We start from the raw sequence: 19,040 nt of genomic DNA, 5'->3' as shown, positions 1-19,040 counted from the left end.
TGGCGAGTCCACTACTGTTGCAGGCAGGGTATTCCACACCCTTACTACTCTCTGAGTAAAGAACCTACCTCTGACATCTGTCCTATATCTATCTCCCCTCAATTTAAAGCTATGTCCCCTCGTGCTAGATATCACCATCCGAGGAAAAAGGCTCTCACTGTCCACCCTATCCAATCCTTTGATCATCTTGTATGCCTCAATTAAGTCACCTCTTAACCTAGTATGGCAGGGGGGTGGGCACGGGAGCAATAGGTCAGAAGGTGAGAGCATTGAGGGAGAACTAGGGAATAGGGACAGTGTGGCTCTGAGGCAGAGCAGACAGGGAGAAGTTGCTGAACATAGCGGGTCTGGTGGCCTGAAGTGCGTATGTTTTAATGCAAGGAGCATTACGGGTAAGGCAGATGAACTTAGAGCTTGGATTAGTACTTGGAACTATGATATTGTTGCCATTACAGAGACCTGGTTGAGGGAAGGGCAGGATTGGCAGCTAAACGTTCCAGGATTTAGATGTTTCAGGCGGGATAGAGGGGGATGTAAAAGGGGAGGCGGAGTTGCGCTACTGGTTCGGGAGAATATCACAGCTGTACTGCGAGAGGACACCTCAGAGGGCAGTGAGGCTATATGGGGTAGAGATCAGGAATAAGAAGGGTGCAGTCACAATGTTGGGGGTTTACTACAGGCCTCCCAACAGCCAGCGGGAGATAGAGGAGCAGATAGGTAGACAGATTTTGGAAAAGAGTAAAAACAACAGGGTTGTGGTGATGGGAGACTTCAACTTCCCCAATATTGACTGGGACTCACTTAGTGTCAGGGGCTTAGACGGGGCGGAGTTTGTAAGGAGCATCCAGGAGGGCTTCTTAAAACAATATGTAGACAGTCCAACTAGGGAAGGGGCGGTACTGGACCTGGTATTGGGGAATGAGCCCGGCCAGGTGGTAGATGTTTCAGTAGGGGAGCATTTTGGTAACTGTGACCACAATTCAGTAAGTTTTAAAGTACTGGTGGACAAGGATAAGAGTGGTCCTAGGATAAATGTACTAAATTGGGGGAAGGCTAATTATAACAATATTAGGCGGGAACTGAAGAACATAGATTGGGGGCGGATGTTTGAGGGCAAATCAACATCTGACATGTGGGAGGCTTTCAAGTGTCAGTTGAAAGGAATTCAGGACCGGCATGTTCCAGTTAGGAAGAAGGATAAATACGGCAATTTTCGGGAACCTTGGATGACGAGAGATATTGTAGGCCTCGTCAAAAAGAAAAAGGAGGCATTTATCAGGGCTAAAAGGCTGGGAACAGACGAAGCCTGCGTGGAATATAAGGAAAGTAGGAAGGAACTTAAGCAGGGAGTCAGGAGGGCTAGAAGGGGTCACGAAAAGTCATTGGCAAATAGGGCTAAGGAAAATCCCAAGGCTTTTTACACGTACATAAAAAGCAAAAGGGTAGCCAGGGAAAGGGTTGGCCCACTGAAGGATAGGCAAGGGAATCTATGTGTGGAGCCAGAGGAAATGGGCGAGGTACTAAATGAATACTTTGCATCTGTATTCACCAAAGAGAAGGAATTGGTAGATGTTGAGTCTGGAGAAGGGGGTGTAGATAGCCTGGGTCACATTGAGATCCAAAAAGAAGAGGTGTTGGGTGTCTTAAAAAATATTAAGGTAGATAAGTCCCCAGGGCCTGATGGGATCTACCCCAGAATACTGAAGGAGGCTGGAGAGGAAATTGCTGAGGCCTTGACGGAAATCTTTAGATCCTTGCTGTCTTCGGGGGATGTCCCAGAGGACTGGAGAATAGCCAATGTTGTTCCTCTGTTTAAGAAGGGGAGCAAGGATAATCCCGGGAACTACATGCCGGTGAGCCTTACTTCAGTGGTAGGGAAATTACTGGAGAGAATTCGTCGAGACAGGATCTACTCCCATTTGGAAGCAAATGGACGTATTAGTGAGAGGCAGCACGGTTTTGTGAAGGGGAGGTCGTGTCTCACTAACTTGATCGAGTTTTTCGAGGAGGTCACTAAGATGATTGATGCAGGTAGGGCAGTGGATGTTGTCTATATGGACTTCAGTAAGGCCTTTGACAAGGTCCCTCATGGTAGACTAGTACAAAAGGTGAAGTCACACGGGATCAGGGGTGTGCTGGCAAGGTGGATACAGAACTGGCTAGGCCATAGAAGGCAGAGAGTAGCAATGGAAGGATGCTTTTCTAATTGGAGGGCTGTGACCAGTGGTGTTCCACAGGGATCAGTGCTGGGGCCTTTGCTGTTTGTAGTATATATAAATGATTTGGAGGAAAATGTAACTGGTCTGATTAGTAAGTTTGCAGACGACACAAAGGTTGGTGGAATTGCGGATAACGACGAGGACTGTCATAGGATACAGCAGGATTTAGATTGTTTGGAGACTTGGGCGGAGACATGGCAGATGGAGTTTAATCCGGACAAATGTGAGGTAATGCATTTTGGAAGGTCTAATGCAGGTAGGGAATATACGGTGAATGGTAGAACCCTCAAGAGTATTGAAAGTCAAAGAGATCTAGGAGTACAGGTCCACAGGTCACTGAAAGGGGCAACATAGGTGGAGAAGGTAGTCAAGAAGGCATACGGCATGCTTGCCTTCATTGGCCGGGGAATTGAGTATAAGAATTGGCAAGTCATGTTGCAGCTGTATAGAACCTTAGTTAGGCCACACTTGGAGTATAGTGTTCAATTCTGGTCGCCACACTACCAGAAGGATGTGGAGGCTTTAGAGAGGGTGCAGAAGAGATTTACCAGAATGTTGCCTTGTATGGAGGGCATTAGCTATGAGGAGCGGTTGAATAAACTCGGTTTGTTCTCACTGGAACGAAGGAGGTTGAGGGGAGACCTGATAGAGGTATACAAAATTATGAGGGGCATAGACAGAGTGGATAGTCAGAGGCTTTTCCCCAGGGTAGAGGGGTCAATTACTAGGGGGCATAGGTTTAAGGTGAGAGGGGCAAGGTTTAGAGTAGATGTACGAGGCAAGTTTTTTACGCAGAGGGTAGTGGGTGCCTGGAACTCGCTACCGGAGGAGGTGGTGGAAGCAGGGACGATAGTGACATTTAAGGGGCATCTTGACAAATACATGAATAGGATGGGAATAGAGGGATACGGACCCAGGAAGTGTAGAAGATTGTAGTTTAGTCGGGCAGCATGGTCGGCACGGGCTTGGAGGGCCGAAAGGCCTGTTCCTGTGCTGTACATTTCTTTGTTCTTTGTTCTTCTTCTCTCTAACGTAAACAGCCTCAAGTCCCTCAGCCTTCCCTCATAAGATCTTCCCTCCATACCAGGCAACATTCTGGGAAATCTCCTCTGCATCCTTTCCAATGCTTCCACATCCTTCCTATAATGCGGCGACCAGAGTTGCACGCAATACTCCAAATGCGGCCGCACCAGAGTTTTGTACAGCTGCAACATGACCTCATGGCTCCGAAACTCAATCCCTCTACCAATAAAAGCTAACACACCGTACGCCTTCTTAACAACCCTCTCAACCTGGGTGGCAACTTTCAGGGATCTATGTACATGGACACCGAGATCTCTCTGCTCATCCACACTGCCAAGAATCTTACCATTAGCCCAGTACTCTGTCTTCCTGTTATTCCTTCCAAAATGAATCACCTCACACTTTTCTGCATTAAACTCCATTTGCCACCTCTGAGCCCAGCGCTGCAGCTTATCTATGTCCCTCTGTAACTTGTAACATCCTTCCGCACTGTCCACAACTCCACCAACTTTAGTGTCATCTGCAAATTTACTCACCCATCCTTCTAAGCCCTCCTCCAGGTCATTTATAAAAATGACAAACAGCAGTGGCCCCTAAACAGATCCTTGAGGTACACCACTAGTAACTGGACTCCAGTTTGAACATTTCCCATCAACCACCACGCTTTGTCTTCTTCCAGCACGGTAGCCTTGTGGATAGCACAATTGCTTCACAGCTCCAGGGTCCCAGGTTCGATTCCGGCTTGGGTCACTGTCTGTGCGGAGTCTGCACATCCTCCCCGTGTGTGCGTGGGTTTCCTCCGGGTGCTCCGGTTTCCTCCCACAGTCCAAAGATGTGCAGGTTAGGTGGATTGGCCATGATAAATTGCCCTTAGTGTCCAAAATTGCCCTTAGTGTTGGGTGGGGTTACTGGGTTATGGGGATAGGGTGGCGGTGTTGACCTTGGGTGTGGTGCTCTTTCCAAGAGCCGGGGCAGAATCGATGGGCCGAATGGCCTCCTTCTGCACTGTAAATTCTATGAAACATTATCAAATGCTTTACTGAAATCCATATACACCACATCAACTGCTTTACCCTCATCTGTTTAGCTTTACCCTCAACACTGTTTAGCACAGGGCTAAATCCCTGGCTTTGGAAGCAGACCAAGGCAGGCCAGGAGCACGGTTCAATTCCCGTACCAGCCTCCCCGGACAGGTGCTGGAATGTGGCGACTAGGGGCTTTTCACAGTAACTTCATTTGAAGCCTACTTGTGACAATAATCGATTTTCATTTCATTTTTCATTTCATTTCATTTCCACCTGTTTGGTCACCTTCTCAAAGAACTCAATAAGGTTTGTGAGGCACGACCTACCCTTCACAAAACCGTGTTGACTATCTCTAATCAAATTATTCCTTTCCAGATGATTATACATCCTATCTCTTATAAACCTTTCTCAGATTTTGCCCACAACAGAAGTAAGGCTCACTGGTCTATAGTTACCGGGGTTATCTCTACTCCCCTTCTTGAACAAGGGGACAACATTTGCTATCCTCCAGTCTTCTGGCACTATTCGTGTAGACAAAGATGACATAAAGATCAAAGCCAAAGGCTCAGCAATCTCCTCCCTAGCTTCCCAGAGAATCCTAGGATAAATCCCAACCGGCCCAGGAGACTTATCTATTTTCACACTTTCCAGAATTGCTAACACCTCCTCCTTATGAACCTCAAGCCCTTCTAGTCTAGTAGCCTGAATCTCAGTATTCTCCTCGACAACATTGTCTTTTTCCTGTGTGAATACTGATGAAAAATATTCATTTAGCACCTCTCCTATCTCCTCGGACTCCAAGCACAACTTCCCACTACTGTCCTTGACTGGCCCTACTCTTACCCTAGTCATTCTTTTATTCCTGACATATCTATAGAAAGCTTTAAGGTAATCTTTGATCCTACCTGCCAAAGACTTCTCATGGGGAGAGGTGTCTAAAACTAGAGGTCATAGGTTTAAGGTGAGAGGGGAGAGATTCAGAAGGGCCCAGAGGGGCAATTTCTTCACTCAGAGGGTAGTGAGTGTCTGGAATGTGCTGCCAGAGGTAGTAGTAGAGGCGGGTACAATTGTGTCTTTTAAAAAGCATTTAGATAGTTACATGGGTAAGATGGGTATAGAGGGTTATGGGCCAAGTGCGGGCAACTGGGACTAGCTTAATGGTAAAAACTGGGCGGCATGGACTAGTTGGGCCGAAGGGCCTGTTTCCATGCTGTAAACGTCTATGATTCTATGTCCTCTCCTGGCTCTTCTTAGCTCTCGCTTTAGGTCCGTCCTAGCTAACTTGTAACTCCTCCCTGCCTGACAGGTACATACTTATCAAGAACACGCAGTAGCTGTTCCTTGAACAAGCTCCACATTTCCATTGTGCCCATCCCCTGCAGTTTTCCTCTCCATCTGATGCATCCTAAGTCTTGCCTCATTACATTATAATTGTCTTTCCCCCAGATATAACTCTTGCCCTGCAGTATATACCTATCTCTTTCCATCACTAAAGTAAACGTAATCGAATTGTGGTCACTATCACCAAAGTGCTCACCTACCTCCAAATCTAACACCTGTCCTGGTTCATTACCCAGTACCAAATCCAATACGGCCTCACCTCTCGTTGGCCTATCTACATACTGTGTCAAGAAACCCTCCTGCACACATTGGACAAAAACGGACCCATCTAAAGTACTCATTGGAGCGGAGAAGGATGAGGGGCGACTTGATAGAGGTTTATAAGATGATCAGGGGAATAGATAGAGTAGACAGTCAGAGACTTTTTCCCCGGGTGGAACACACCATTACAAAGGGACATAAATTTAAGGTGAAAGGTGGAAGATATAGGAGGGATATCAGAGGTAGGTTCTTTACCCAGAGAGTAGTGGGGGCATGGAATGCACTGCCTGTGGAAGTAGTTGAGTCGGAAACATTAGGGACCTTCAAGCAGCTATTGGATAGGTACATGGATGACGGTAAAATGATATAGTGTAGATTTATTTGTTCTTAAGGGCAGCACGGTAGCATTGTGGATAGCGCAATTGCTTCACAGCTCCATGGTCCCAGGTTCGATTCCGGCTTGGGTCATTGTCTGTGCGGAGTCTGCACGTCCTCCCCGTGTCTGCGTGGGTTTCCTCCGGGTGCTCCGGTTTCCTCCCACAGTCCAAAGATGTGCGGGTTAGGTGAATTGGCCAATGATAAATTGCCCTTAATGTCCAAATTGCCCTTGGTGTTGGGTGGAGGTGTTGAGTTTGGGTATGGTGCTCTTTCCAAGAGCCGGTGCAGACTCAAAGGGCCGAATGGCCTCCTTCTGCACTGTAAATTCAATGATAATCTATGATTAATCTAGGACAAAGGTTCGGCACAACATCGTGGGCCGAAGGGCCTGTTCTGTGCTGTATTTTCTATTTTCTATTTTCTACTCGAACTATAGCGTTTCCAGTCAATATTTGGAAAGTTAAAGTCCCCCATAACAACTACCCTGTTGCTTTAGCTCCTATCCAGAATCACCTTTGCAATCCCTTCCTCTACATCTCTGGAACTTTTAGGAGGCCTATAGAAAACCCCTAACAGGGTGACTTCTCCTTTCCTGTTTCTAACCTCAGCCCATACTACCTCAGTAGACGAGTCCTCATCAAACGTCCTTTCTGCCACCGTAATACTGTCCTTGACTAACAATGCCACCCCTCCCCCTCTTTTACCACGTTCCTTGAGCTTACTGAAATATCTAAACCCCGGCACCTGCAACAACCATTCCTGTCCCTGCTCTATCCATGTCTCCGAAATGGCCACAACATCGAAGTCCCAGGTACCAACCCATGCCGCAAGTTCACCCACCTTATTCCGGATGCTCCTGGCATTGAAGAAAACACACTTTAAACCACCTTCCTACCTGCCGGTATACTCCTGCAACTTTGAAACCTTACTCATGACCTCACTACTCTGTTTGTCCTAGATCTAAGTTTCCACCCTAGCTCCCTGAATTCCTGCCTTACATCCCTATCCCTTTTCCTACCTATGTCGTTGGTACCTATGTGGACCACGACTTGGGGCCGCTCCCCCTCCCCCTTAAGGATCCTGAAAATTGATGCTAAAACATTGAATATATTCAGGAGGCGGCCGGATATAGCACTTGGGGTGAATGGGATCAAAGGCTATGTGGAGAAAGTAGGATTAGGCGATTGAGTTGCTTCCAGGACTCGATGGTCTGAGTTATAAGGAGGCTGGATAGGCTGGGACTTTTTCCCTGGAGAGTAGGAGGTCTGTGCTGATCTTATAGAGGTCTATAAAATAATGAGGAGCATTGATAAGGTAGACAGTCAACATATTTTCCCAAAGTTAGAGGAGTCTAGAACTAAAGGGCATAGGTTTAAGGTGAGAGGAGAGAGATACAAGAGAGACCAGAGGCGAAATTTCTTCACACAGAGGGTGGAACGAGCTGCCAGAGGCAGTGGTACAATTTTGTCCTTTAAAAAGCAGTTGGACAGTTACATGGGCAGGGTGGGTGTCGAGGGATATGGGCCAAATGCAGGCAAGTGGGACTAGCTCAGTGACAGAAACTGGGCAGCATGGACAAGCTGGGCCGAAGGGCCTGTTTCCCTGCTGTAAACATCTCTGACTCGATGAGCTGGATGATCCGCCATGTTCGTGATAAATGGCGGAGCAGGCTCGAAATGAAATGTAAAGGAAATGAAAATCGCTTATTGTCACAAGTAGGCTTCAAATGAAGTTACTGTGAAAAGCCCCTAGAGCCAAAAGACCTCCGCTTGCTCCTATCTTCTCTGTATCTATGTAACAGAAAATTAGATTCTGCCAGACTGAGATGCACTGCCAACCTTCCATTTATTTGACAATTTAAACTTAACAGAAATGAACTAAAGATTTATTGGGAGACTTGTATAGAAAAGCTCATCAGCTGCTCAACCAATATAATTTTACTCTGTGTTGATGTCACTTCTAGTTTTTGGACACCCTCACTCCGTGAATCGCGTGCTCCCTCCGACCTCCAGCCATTCTGTCTTCCGCCTCCAAGTTCCCCCAGGCCTTTAACTCTGGGCTCTCCGATTCGGCCATTGGAGGTAGTTTTATTGGCTTGAGGTCATTTTGTTATTTACAGCACATAAGGAGGCCATTCAGCTCAACACAGCGGGTCTGGTGGCCTGAAGTGCATATGTTTTAATGCAAGAAGTATTACGGGTAAGGCAGATGAACTTAGAGCTTGGATTAGTACTTGGAACTATGATGTTGCCATTACAGAGACCTGGTTGAGGGAAGGGCAGGATTGGCAGCTAAACGTTCCAGGATTTAGATGTTTCAGGCGGGATAGAGGGGGATGTAAAAGGGGAGGCGGAGTTGCGCTACTGGCTAGGGAGAATATCACAGCTGTACTGCGGGAGGACACCTCAGAGGGCAGTGAGGCTATATGGGTAGAGATCAGGAATAAGAAGGGTGCAGTCACAATGTTGGGGGTTTACTACAGGCCTCCCAACAGCCAGCGGGAGATAGAGGAGCAGATAGGTAGACAGATTTTGGAAAAGAGTAAAAACAACAGGGTTGTGATGGGAGACTTCAACTTCCCCAATATTGACTGGGACCCACTTAGTGCCAGGGGCTTAGAAGGGGCGGAGTTTGTAAGGAGCATCCAGGAGGGCTTTTTAAAACAATATGTAGACAGTCAAACTAGGGAAGGGGCGGTACTAGAACATAGAAAATACAGCACAGAACAGGCCCTTCGGCCCACCATGTTGTGCCGAACCTTTGTCCTAGATTAATCATACATTATCATTGAATTTACAGTGCAGAAGGAGGCCATTCGGCCCTTTGAGTCTGCACCAGCTCTTGGAAAGAGCACCCGACCCAAACCTACCTACCTGGTATTGGGGAATGAGCCCGGCCAGGTGGTAGATGTTTCAGTAGGGGAGCATTTCGGTAAAGTACTGGTGGACAAGGATAAGAGTGGTACTAGGATGAATGTGCTAAATTGGGGGAAGGCTAATTATAACAATATTAGGCGGGAACTGAAGAACCTGGATTGGGGGCGGATGTTTGAGGGTAAATCAACATCTGACATGTGGGAGGCTTTCAAGTGTCAGTTGAAAGGAATTCAGGACCGGCATGTTCCTGTGAGGAAGAAGGATAAATACGGCAATTTTCGGGAACCTTGGATGACGAGTGATATTGTAGGCCTCGTCAAAAAGAAAAAGGAGGCATTTGTCAGGGCTAAAAGGCTGGGAACAGACGAAGCCTGCGTGGAATACAAGGAAAGTAGGAAGGAACTTAAGCAAGGAGTCAGGAAGGCTAGAAGGGGCCACGAATAGTCATTGGCAAATAGGGTTAAGGAAAATCCCAAGGCTTTTTACACGTACATAAAAAGCAAGAGGGTAGCCAGGGAAAGGGTTGGCCCACTTAAGGATAGGCAAGGGAATCTATGTGTGGAGCCAGAGGAAATGGGCGAGGTACTAAATGAATACTTTGCATCAGTATTCACCAAAGAGAAGAAATTGGTAGATGTTGAGTCTGGAGAAGGGGGTGTAGATAGCCTGGGTCACATTGAGATCCAAAAAGACGAGGTGTTGGGTGTCTTAAAAAATATTAAGGTAGATAAGTCCCCAGGGCCTGATGGGATCTACCCCAGAATACTGAAGGAGGCTGGAGAGGAAATTGCTGAGGCCTTGACGGAAATCTTTGGATCCTCACTGTCTTCAAGGGATGTCCCGGAGGACTGGAGAATAGCCAATGTTGTTCCTCTGTTTAAGAAGGGTAGCAAGGATAATCCAGGAAACTACAGGCCGATGAACCTTACTTCAGTGGTAGGGAAATTACTGGAGAGAATTCTTCGAGACAGGATCTACTCCCATTTGGAAGCAAATGGACGTATTAGTGAGAGGCAGCATGGTTTTGTGAAGGGGAGGTCGTGTCTCACTAACTTGATAGAGTTTTTCGAGGAGGTCACTAAGATGATTGATGCAGGTAGGGCAGTGGATGTTGTCTATATGGACTTCAGTAAGGCCTTTGACAAGGTCCCTCATGGTAGACTAGTACAAAAGGTGAAGTCACACGGGATCAGGGGTGAGCTGGCAAGGTGGATACAGAACTGGCTAGGTCATAGAAGGCAGAGAGTAGCAATGGAAGGATGCTTTTCTAATTGGAGGGCTGTGACCAGTGGTGTTCCACTGGGATCAGTGCTGGGACCTTTGCTCTTTGTAGTATATATAAATGATTTGGAGGAAAATGTAACTGGTCTGATTAGTAAGTTTGCAGACGACACAAAAGTTGGTGGAATTGCGGATAACGACGAGGACTGTCATAGGATACAGCAGGATTTAGATTGTTTGGAGACTTGGGTGGAGAGATGGCAGATGGAGTTTAATCCGGACAAATGTGAGGTAATGCATTTTGGAAGGTCTAATGCAGGTTGGGAATATACAGTGAATGGTAGAACCCTCAAGAGTATTGAAAGTCAAAGAGATCTAGGAGTACAGGTCCACAGGTCACTGAAAGGGGCAACACAGGTGGAGAAGGTAGTCAAGAAGGCATACGGCATGCTTGCCTTCATTGGCAGGGGCATTGAGTATAAGAATTGGCAAGTCATGTTGCAGCTGTATAGAACCTTAGTTAGGCCACACTTGGAGTATAGTGTTCAATTCTGGTCGCCACACTACCAGAAGGATGTGGAGGCTTTAGAGAGGGTGCAGAAGAGATTTACCAGAATGTTGCCTGGTATGGAGGGCATTTGTTATGAGGAGCGGTTGAATAAACTCGGTTTGTTCTCACTGGAACGAAGAAGGTTGAGGGGCGACCTGATAGAGGTCTACAAAATTATGAGGGGCATAGACAGAGTGGATAGTCAGAGGCTTTTCCCCGGGGTAGAGGGGTCAATTACTAGGGGGCACAGGTTTAAGGTGAGAGGGGCAAGGTTTAGAGTAGATGTACGAGGCACGTTTTTTACACAGGATAGTGGGTGCCTGGAACTCGCTACCGGAGGAGGTGGTGGAAGCAGGGACAATAGTGACATTTAAGGAGCATCTTGACAAATACATGAATAGGATGGGAATAGAGGGATACGGACCCAGGAAGTGTAGAAGATTGTAGTTTAGTCGGGCAGCATGGTCGGCACGGGCTTGGAGGGCCGAAGGGCCTGTTCCTGTGCTGTACATTTCTTTGTTCTTTGTTCTTTTGAAACCTCCTGTGGAATCCACCCCACCACTCCCCCAGGCAGCGCATTCCAAACCCCAACTACTCTCTGAGTAAAGAGGTTTCTCCTCATCTCACTCCAGCTCTCTCGCTGACCATCTTGAAATTGTGACCCCTGGTCACTGACATACCAACCAGTGGAAACAGAATATCCTTCTTTACCCTGTCAAAATTGTTCAGAATTTTGGTATCCTCAATGAGGTCGCCCCTTAATCTTCTCTGCTCCAAGGAGAACAAGCCCAATTTGGGGATCACGGTAGCACAGTGGTTAGCACAGGTGCTTCACAGCGCCAGGGTCCCAGGTTCCATTCCTGGCTTGGGTCACTGTCTGTGTGGAGTCTGCACGTTCTCCCCGTGTCTGTGTGGGTTTCCTCCCACAGTCCAAAAATGTGCAAGTTAGGTGGATTGGCCGTGCTAAATTGCCCTGAGTGTCCAAAAAGGTGCGGTGGGGTTACTGTGTTACGGGGATAGGCTGGAGGCGTGGGCTTGGGTGGGGTGCTCTTTCCAAGAGACGGTGCAGACTCGATGGGCCAAATGGCCTCCTTCTGCACTGTAAATTCTATAATTCTACGAATTGCTACAATCTTTCATTGTATCTAAAATTCCCCATTCCTGGTATTCTAGTAAATCTCCTCTGCACTCTCTCCTGCACAGCAGAGCCAGCCACGGGGCCATGAACCTGGCTGCTGCTGCCTTCCCCTGGTGAGCCATGTCCCTCAACAGTATCCAAAACGCTATCCCTGTTTTGGAGTGGGTTGACCGCAGGGGACCCCTCACTGCCTTCCTACTCTTCCTCTGCCTGGTGGTCACCCATTTTCTATCTCCCTCAGTAACTTTTAACTGCGGTGCAACCAACTCATTGAACGTGCTCTCCATGACTCCCTCAGCATCGCAGATGCTCCAAATGAGTCCATCCGCAGCTCCAGAGCCGTCAAGCGGTCTAACAGGAGCTGCTGTTGCACACACTTCTTGCACATGAAGGAGCCAGGGACACTGCATTATTTGGACACTGAATTATTTGGTCAAGCTGACTTGTAGTTTTTTTCACAAGTTTATAAGTATACCTTGGACTGTCAACAAACTTGCTTTGTCTAAGAAATCACATGACTTCAGCTAACTGACCATTATGGCCCTTGAGGGGGGAGAGAGCTGTTCGCTTATGAGAATTGTAATTAATTGATGGTAAAAACTGGAGGAATTCTCCAGCCATTGGGATTCACTTTTCCCATTGGCAGCACACCCCTGCCTGCGGGTTTTCTGGCTGTGTGGGGTGGTTACAATGGGAAATTCCATTCACAAGTGGTGGGAAGATGGAATCCCGCTGCCAGTGAGCGGCTCACCATCGCGAAACATGCGGCTGGGGAACCAGCGCGCCAGCCGACTGTTTTAAAGGTAAAGGCTCCAGTGATTCACTGGAAATCATCTGAGGCCCCAGTGATTCACTGGAAATCATCTGAGGCTCCAGTGATTTACTGGAAATCATCTGAGGCCCCAGTGATTTACTGGAAATCATCTGAGGCCCCAGTGATTTACTGGAAATCATCTGAGGCCCCAGTGATTTACTGGAAATCATCTGAGGCCCCAGTGATTTACTGGAAGTCATCTGATACAGATGAGCTTTGTGTTTGGAACCTGTTGTTTTGAACTCGGTTGGGAATGAACTGAGAAGGGGAAAAGGTGACCTGCTCACACTGTCCTTACCTTGCCAAGAATACAGTGTGATTGTCAGTATCCAACTAGGAATCTCCACCTCAGTGAAACTTATCTGTATTTGGAAACCCGACAGGCTGAGACAAGAAGGATTGATCCAGAGCTATTGTCCTCCACGTTTACACCAATGCTGGGTTGGCGAGATCCTCCAGGCATCTACTGGGATTAGCACCAAGCCAAGAGCACCAAACCTCTGCAAACTTTATTCTTTTTGCAAAGATTTTTCTTCAACTTCCCATCTCTGCAGAGGTCCTATTTGTTTGTCTTCTGTGTGTGTGTGAGAGAGAGTGTATGTCAGAGTAAATGTGTGTGTGAGAGTGTGTGTGAGGTGTGTGTGAGTGTGACAGAGTGAGTGTGTATGTATGTGAGTGTGCATGTATGTGAGTCTGAGAGTGTCAGAGAGAGTGTGAGTGTGAGTGAGTGTGTTTGTGTGAGTGACAGAGTGTGTGTGTATGTTAGTGTGTATGTGAGTGTGTGTGAGAGAGGGTATGAGTGTGTGAGATTGTGTGAGTAAGTGTGTGAGAGTGTGTCAGAGTGTGTGAGAATGTGTGAGTAAGTGTGTGTGTCAGTGTGTCAGTGTGTGTGTGAGAATGTGTGAGTGTCAGGAGAGTGTTGATTGTGTGTGTGTCAGAATGTGTGTGTGTGTGTGAGAGCGTGTGAGTGTGTCAGAGTGTGTGTGAGAATGTATGAGTGTGTGTGTGTCAGAGTGTGTGTGAGAATGTGTGAGTGAGTGTGTCAGGAGAGTGTTGATTGTGTGTGTGTCAGAATGTGTGTGTGTGTGAGAGTGTGTGTGTGTGTGTGTAAGTGTGTATTGGTAATTTTTAAAGTTCCAGATTACAAATCGTATATTGGCCAATTCTTCTAATTTTGTTTTACAAAAGAAGTTACCTTTCATAACAATCATTCGTTCAGAGTTTATTGAAAGAAGCCCAGTAAACATTCTGGGACTGACAGCAGGAAAGGTTGGCCATTTTGGTTCATGGATTAAATTTATGGTGTAGCCTGTGGAGTGGTGAGGCACACGGCACCCATCCTGGTTCCCATGATAAGAACATGATGTCACCACAGTCCCAGATGACCATAGGCCTTTGAGGGGGAGCTGACTGGTGGTGATTTAACCTGAGGATCTCCACACCTCAGGCGAGGGGCAAGGTTGAGAAGGCGGGGCCTTCATGAATAACCTTGGCCGGTACAGGAATTGAACCCACGCTGCTGGTCTCACTCTGCATCACAAACCAGCTGTACAGCCAACTTTGCGAAACTAGCCCCCATGATATATATTGTTGGATTTGTGATGAGAACAATATATTTCCAGGTCACAGGCAAGGGCAGAATATCATCATAGTGAACAACTGAAATTTTCATTTTATATGCAACTTGTAATTTTATTTATTATGAATTCATGGGATGTGAGCATTGCTGACAAGGACAGCATTTATTAGTCATCCTAATTGCCCTTGAGAAAGGGATTGGTATGAGTTATCCTGCATAAATTAATTATAAGTGTGAGCTGTATAAAATCTCACTTGCAACTGAGAAAAATGAATGAAATGATCTGATACAATATGTCAGTCACTGAAAGGTGACCCCAGAATTATGTTCTGTCCTCAAAGTGCAGGAAAATCAAATTGGGGCAATTGCCACCCTATTGGCTGACGTCAGCAAAGTGAGGGAAGGTGTGACAATACTGCCAAGTGGCACTTACTCAGCAATAAACTGTTCGCTGATTTTGGTGGAACACATCGCTTACATCGCTTACCCATCTCATTGCCGCCTTGGTCCAAACATGGACAAATGAGCTGAATTTCAGAGGTGAGGTGAGAGTGACTGCCCTTAACATCAAGGCAGCATTTGACAATGTAGCATCAAGGACAAGTCAATGGGAATTCGGGGAAAACTCTCATGAGGAAGATTGTTCCCAGCCCCAGGACATTGCTTTAACAGTTTCTGAGAGCAGTGGCCTCGCTCCAACCATTTTTCAGTTGCTTAATCAGTGACATTCTCTCCATCATCAGGTCAGAACTCTTTGCTGATGATTGAACAAGGAATCGAGCCATTCATTACTGTCCAGATACTAAATCAGTCTGTGCCCAAATACAGCATTCAGGCACAGGCTGATAAGTAACATTCCTGCCACACAAGTGTCAGGCAATGACCATCTCCAACTAAAGCGTATCTTTTAAAAAACATTTTTATTATTGTCACAAGTAGACTTGCAACAAGTAGACTTACATTCACACTGCAATGAAGTTACTGTGAAAATCCCCTAGTCGTCACACTCCGGCGCCTGTTCGGGTACACAGAGGGAGAATTCAGAATATCCAATTCACCTAACAGCACGTCTTTCGGGACTTGTGGGAGGAAACCGGAGCACCCGGAGGAAACCCACGCAGACACGGGGAGGATGTGCAGACTCCACACAGACAGTGACCCAAGCCAGGAATCGAACCTGGGTCCCTAGCGCTACGAAGCAACAGTGCTAACCACCATGCAACCGTGCCACCACCTGCACGCGACATTCAATGGCATAATAATTTTTTTTTAAATTTGTTTTTATTCAAAAATTTTCAATAATTTTTACAAACCACTACAAAAAGAAAAACAACGAAAAGAAAACATAGCAATAAAACAGAAAACAACTTAACCATTTAACAATTTAATAAAACAAGGGTTATCTGCCCTTTACAAATGAAAACCATCCACCGCCCAACCCCCCCCCCCCCCCCCCCCCCAACCCCTCTGGTTTGCTGCTGCTGACCTCCACCTAACGTTCCATGAGAAAGTCAAGGAACGGTTGCCACCACCTGGAGAACCGCTGCAAGGACCCTCGCAAGGCAAACTTTATCCTCTCCAACCTGAGAAATCCAGCCATGTCACTGACCCAAGCCTCTATGCTTGGGGGCTTTGCGTCCCTCCACATTAACAAGAGCCTTCTCCGGGCTACCAAGGAGGAAAAGGCCAGAACTCCGGCCTCTTTCGACTCCTGCACTCCCGGATCATCCGATACCCCAAATATCGCTATCCCCCAGCTCGGTTTTACCCGAGTATCCAAGACCTTGGACATAGCCTTTGCGAAGCCTTTCCAAAATCCTGTAAGTGCCGGGCATGCCCAGAACATATGGACGTGGTTTGCTGGGCTCCTTCAGCACCTCACACACCTGTCCTCCACCCCAAAGAACTTACTAATTCTCGCCACTGTCATATGCGCCCTGTGCACCACCTTAAGCTGAATCAGGCTAAGCCTGGCGCAAGATGAGGAGGAATTGACCCTGCCCAGGGCATCAGCCCACAGGCCCTCATCCAGCTCCTCCTCCCACTTGCCCTTCAGCTCTTCCACTGAGGTCTCCGCCTCCTGCAGCTCCTGATATATTTCCGATATTTTGCCACCCCCTACCCACACGTCCGAGACCACCCTATCCTGTATCCTCCGGGCCAATGGCATAATAATGACTCCATCCAAGACAAAACATCCTTCTTGAGCAGAACCTCATTCACCACTTCAAGCATTCATTTCCTTCTCACCATCACAGTGGCAGCCATGTGTTCCATCTACAAGATGCACTGCAACAACTCACCTAAATTTACAGAACCTCCCAAACCCACAATTTCTACCAGCTTGGACAACAATTGCAGTAAACCCATGGAAAAAAACACCAGCAAATCGCACACCGTCTAGACTTTGGAACTCAATTGTTGTTCTTTCATTGTTGTTGGGTCAAAATCCTGAAATTGCCTTCTATCGGAACACCTTTACCACATGGACTGGGGGGGTTGAATCACAAAGTTCACCACCTCCTTCCCAAGTGCAGCGAGGGATGGGTAATAATTGTTCACCTTATCAGTGACACCTACACGCCAGAAATTAATAGAATCTCTGCCAGCGATCTGTCTCCATTACACTGATTAGTGATTATATGTATTATTATTGTATGATGATGATGATTATTATTATTATTATTGTATGATGATTATTATTATTATGTATTATTATTGGTATGTCCAAAACTGCCGGCTGTTAGTCACACTTTCATTGTGTCTCTTGCTGTTGTTCAGGGAGACTTGTTGAGCCCATGTCGCTGTGCTGGATCTGTTCGCTGTACACACCAACCTTGCCTGATAAAGTGGATCAGTGAACGAGGATCCTGGAGCTGTGAGCTGTGTTACTACAAATACCACGTCATTGCCATCAGTGCGAAGAATCCCCTCCAGGTGAGACCCTTTTCTGTTTTACTCTGCACTCTCATCCCTCCCTCCTGAAAGCACTGACTCTTTCAGAAAAGGTTCAGTGACTCATGTCGTGCATCATTCCCCATCAATGAGCCTCACCCAGGGGATCATTTCCTAAGACTGAACATAGACCATGTGGCGACGGCCTTTCCATTTATGGGGTCTCTTGTGTTTTTCTTATGCTTAAACACGCAATTTCAAACGGAGGAGTCACTGGGAAGTGTTCGGGAACAGGAGGCCCAGCTCCCTCACCTCTGTGTCCTCAGCGAAGATCAACTGGGCAAAGAGCCATCCGGTTCTTACAGTTGAGGCTGAAACTAATGGTGAGACAAATTGAATATATCGACCTATTCACGTCTGTCAGAATATCCAAGAATATTTCACCTGCAAAGAATCACAGTCAGTATTATATTGCAGGCAATCGTAGCAGCTAATGTCATAGAGTCATACAGTAGAGAAGATGCTCTTTGGCCCATTGAGTCTGCACTAACTACTCTAATCTACACTAATCCCACTTTCCAGCACTTGGCACATAGCCTTCAATGTTTTGGCATTTCAAGGGCCAAAGTTTGCAAAGGTTGTGAGGTTCCCACCTCTCCTACCCTCCTAGGCAGCAAGTTCCAGACTCCCAACAACATTTGTCCTCAAATCCCCTCTGAACCTCCTGCCCCTCACATTAAAGTTATGCCCTTCATTGTTAACCCTTCAACTAAGGGGAACAGTTGCTTCCTATCCACCCCTATCCATACCCCTCATAATCTTTTACGCCTCAATCAGGACCCCCAGCCTTTTCTACTCCAAGGAAAACCGAGCTTATTCAGCATCTTTTCATAGCTGAAGCGCTCCAGCCCAGGCAACATCCTGGTGAATCTCCTCTGCACCCTGTCCAATGCAATCACATCCTTCCTATAGTGAGGAGATCAGAACTGAACACAGTACTTCAGCTGTGGCCTCACCAAAGTCCTGTACAACTCCAACATAACCTCCCTGCTCTTATAATCTATACCATGACTGATAAAGCAAGTATCCCGTCTGACTTAACTGCCCTATTGACCTATCCTGCTGCCTTCTGGCCACTATCAGCAGTCTTCTTAGCCTTGACCACCACCACTAACATTCCCCTTTTCCATAGAGTCATCCAGACTCGAAACGTTAGCTCCCTTCTCTCTCTCCTTTTTGTTTGCACTGAGTGCTGAATTTGGTGCATTTGAGTGCTATAGTGAGAGTTTGGTGACTGAGGGAGTATAAGGGTTCATTTTTATCTAAAGTCTAGTCTTTCTTTTATTTAGTTAATTAACTTAAAAGTTGCTGTTTGGTTTAGAAGAAGGTGAATTTTCAATCCGCTTTAAACAAAGCTTCTACTTGTAGGCACTTGCAGCTGGAGCTTGTTAATTAGTTTATTGGATTAGGCCAGTTTTCAGAGGCTAGATTCACAGTATAAAAGTGATCCCCTACAGTGCAGACTTTGTTTGCACTGAGTGCTGAATTTGGTGCATTTGAGTGCTATTGTGAGAGTTTGGTGACTCAGAGAGTGCTGAATTTGGTGCATTTGAGTGCTATAGTGAGAGTTTGGTGACTGAGGGAGTGGTGAATTTGGTGCATTTGAGTGCTATTGTGAGAGTTTGGTGACTGAGAGAGTGCTAAATTTGGTGCATTTGAG

General features: G+C 46.7%; 1 protein-coding gene across 2 annotated transcripts in view; it reads left to right on the top strand.

Annotated features, from left to right (window-relative positions):
* Positions 1 to 19,040, top strand: part of LOC140407745 (E3 ubiquitin-protein ligase MARCHF4-like) — a 409,595-nt gene that overhangs the window by 57,144 nt on the left and 333,411 nt on the right. For both annotated transcript variants that reach the window (XM_072495033.1, XM_072495034.1), the window contains exon 2: positions 17,207 to 17,362. In XM_072495033.1, coding sequence (XP_072351134.1) covers positions 17,207 to 17,362 — 156 coding nt within the window. The remainder of the gene's footprint in view (positions 1 to 17,206; positions 17,363 to 19,040) is intronic.

The sequence above is a fragment of the Scyliorhinus torazame genome, chromosome 2, assembly GCF_047496885.1.
Source record: "Scyliorhinus torazame isolate Kashiwa2021f chromosome 2, sScyTor2.1, whole genome shotgun sequence".
Classification (NCBI taxonomy): Eukaryota; Metazoa; Chordata; class Chondrichthyes; order Carcharhiniformes; family Scyliorhinidae; genus Scyliorhinus; species Scyliorhinus torazame.
Note: the sequence above shows the minus strand (reverse complement) of the source record. Positions and strands in the feature narration are given on the sequence as shown.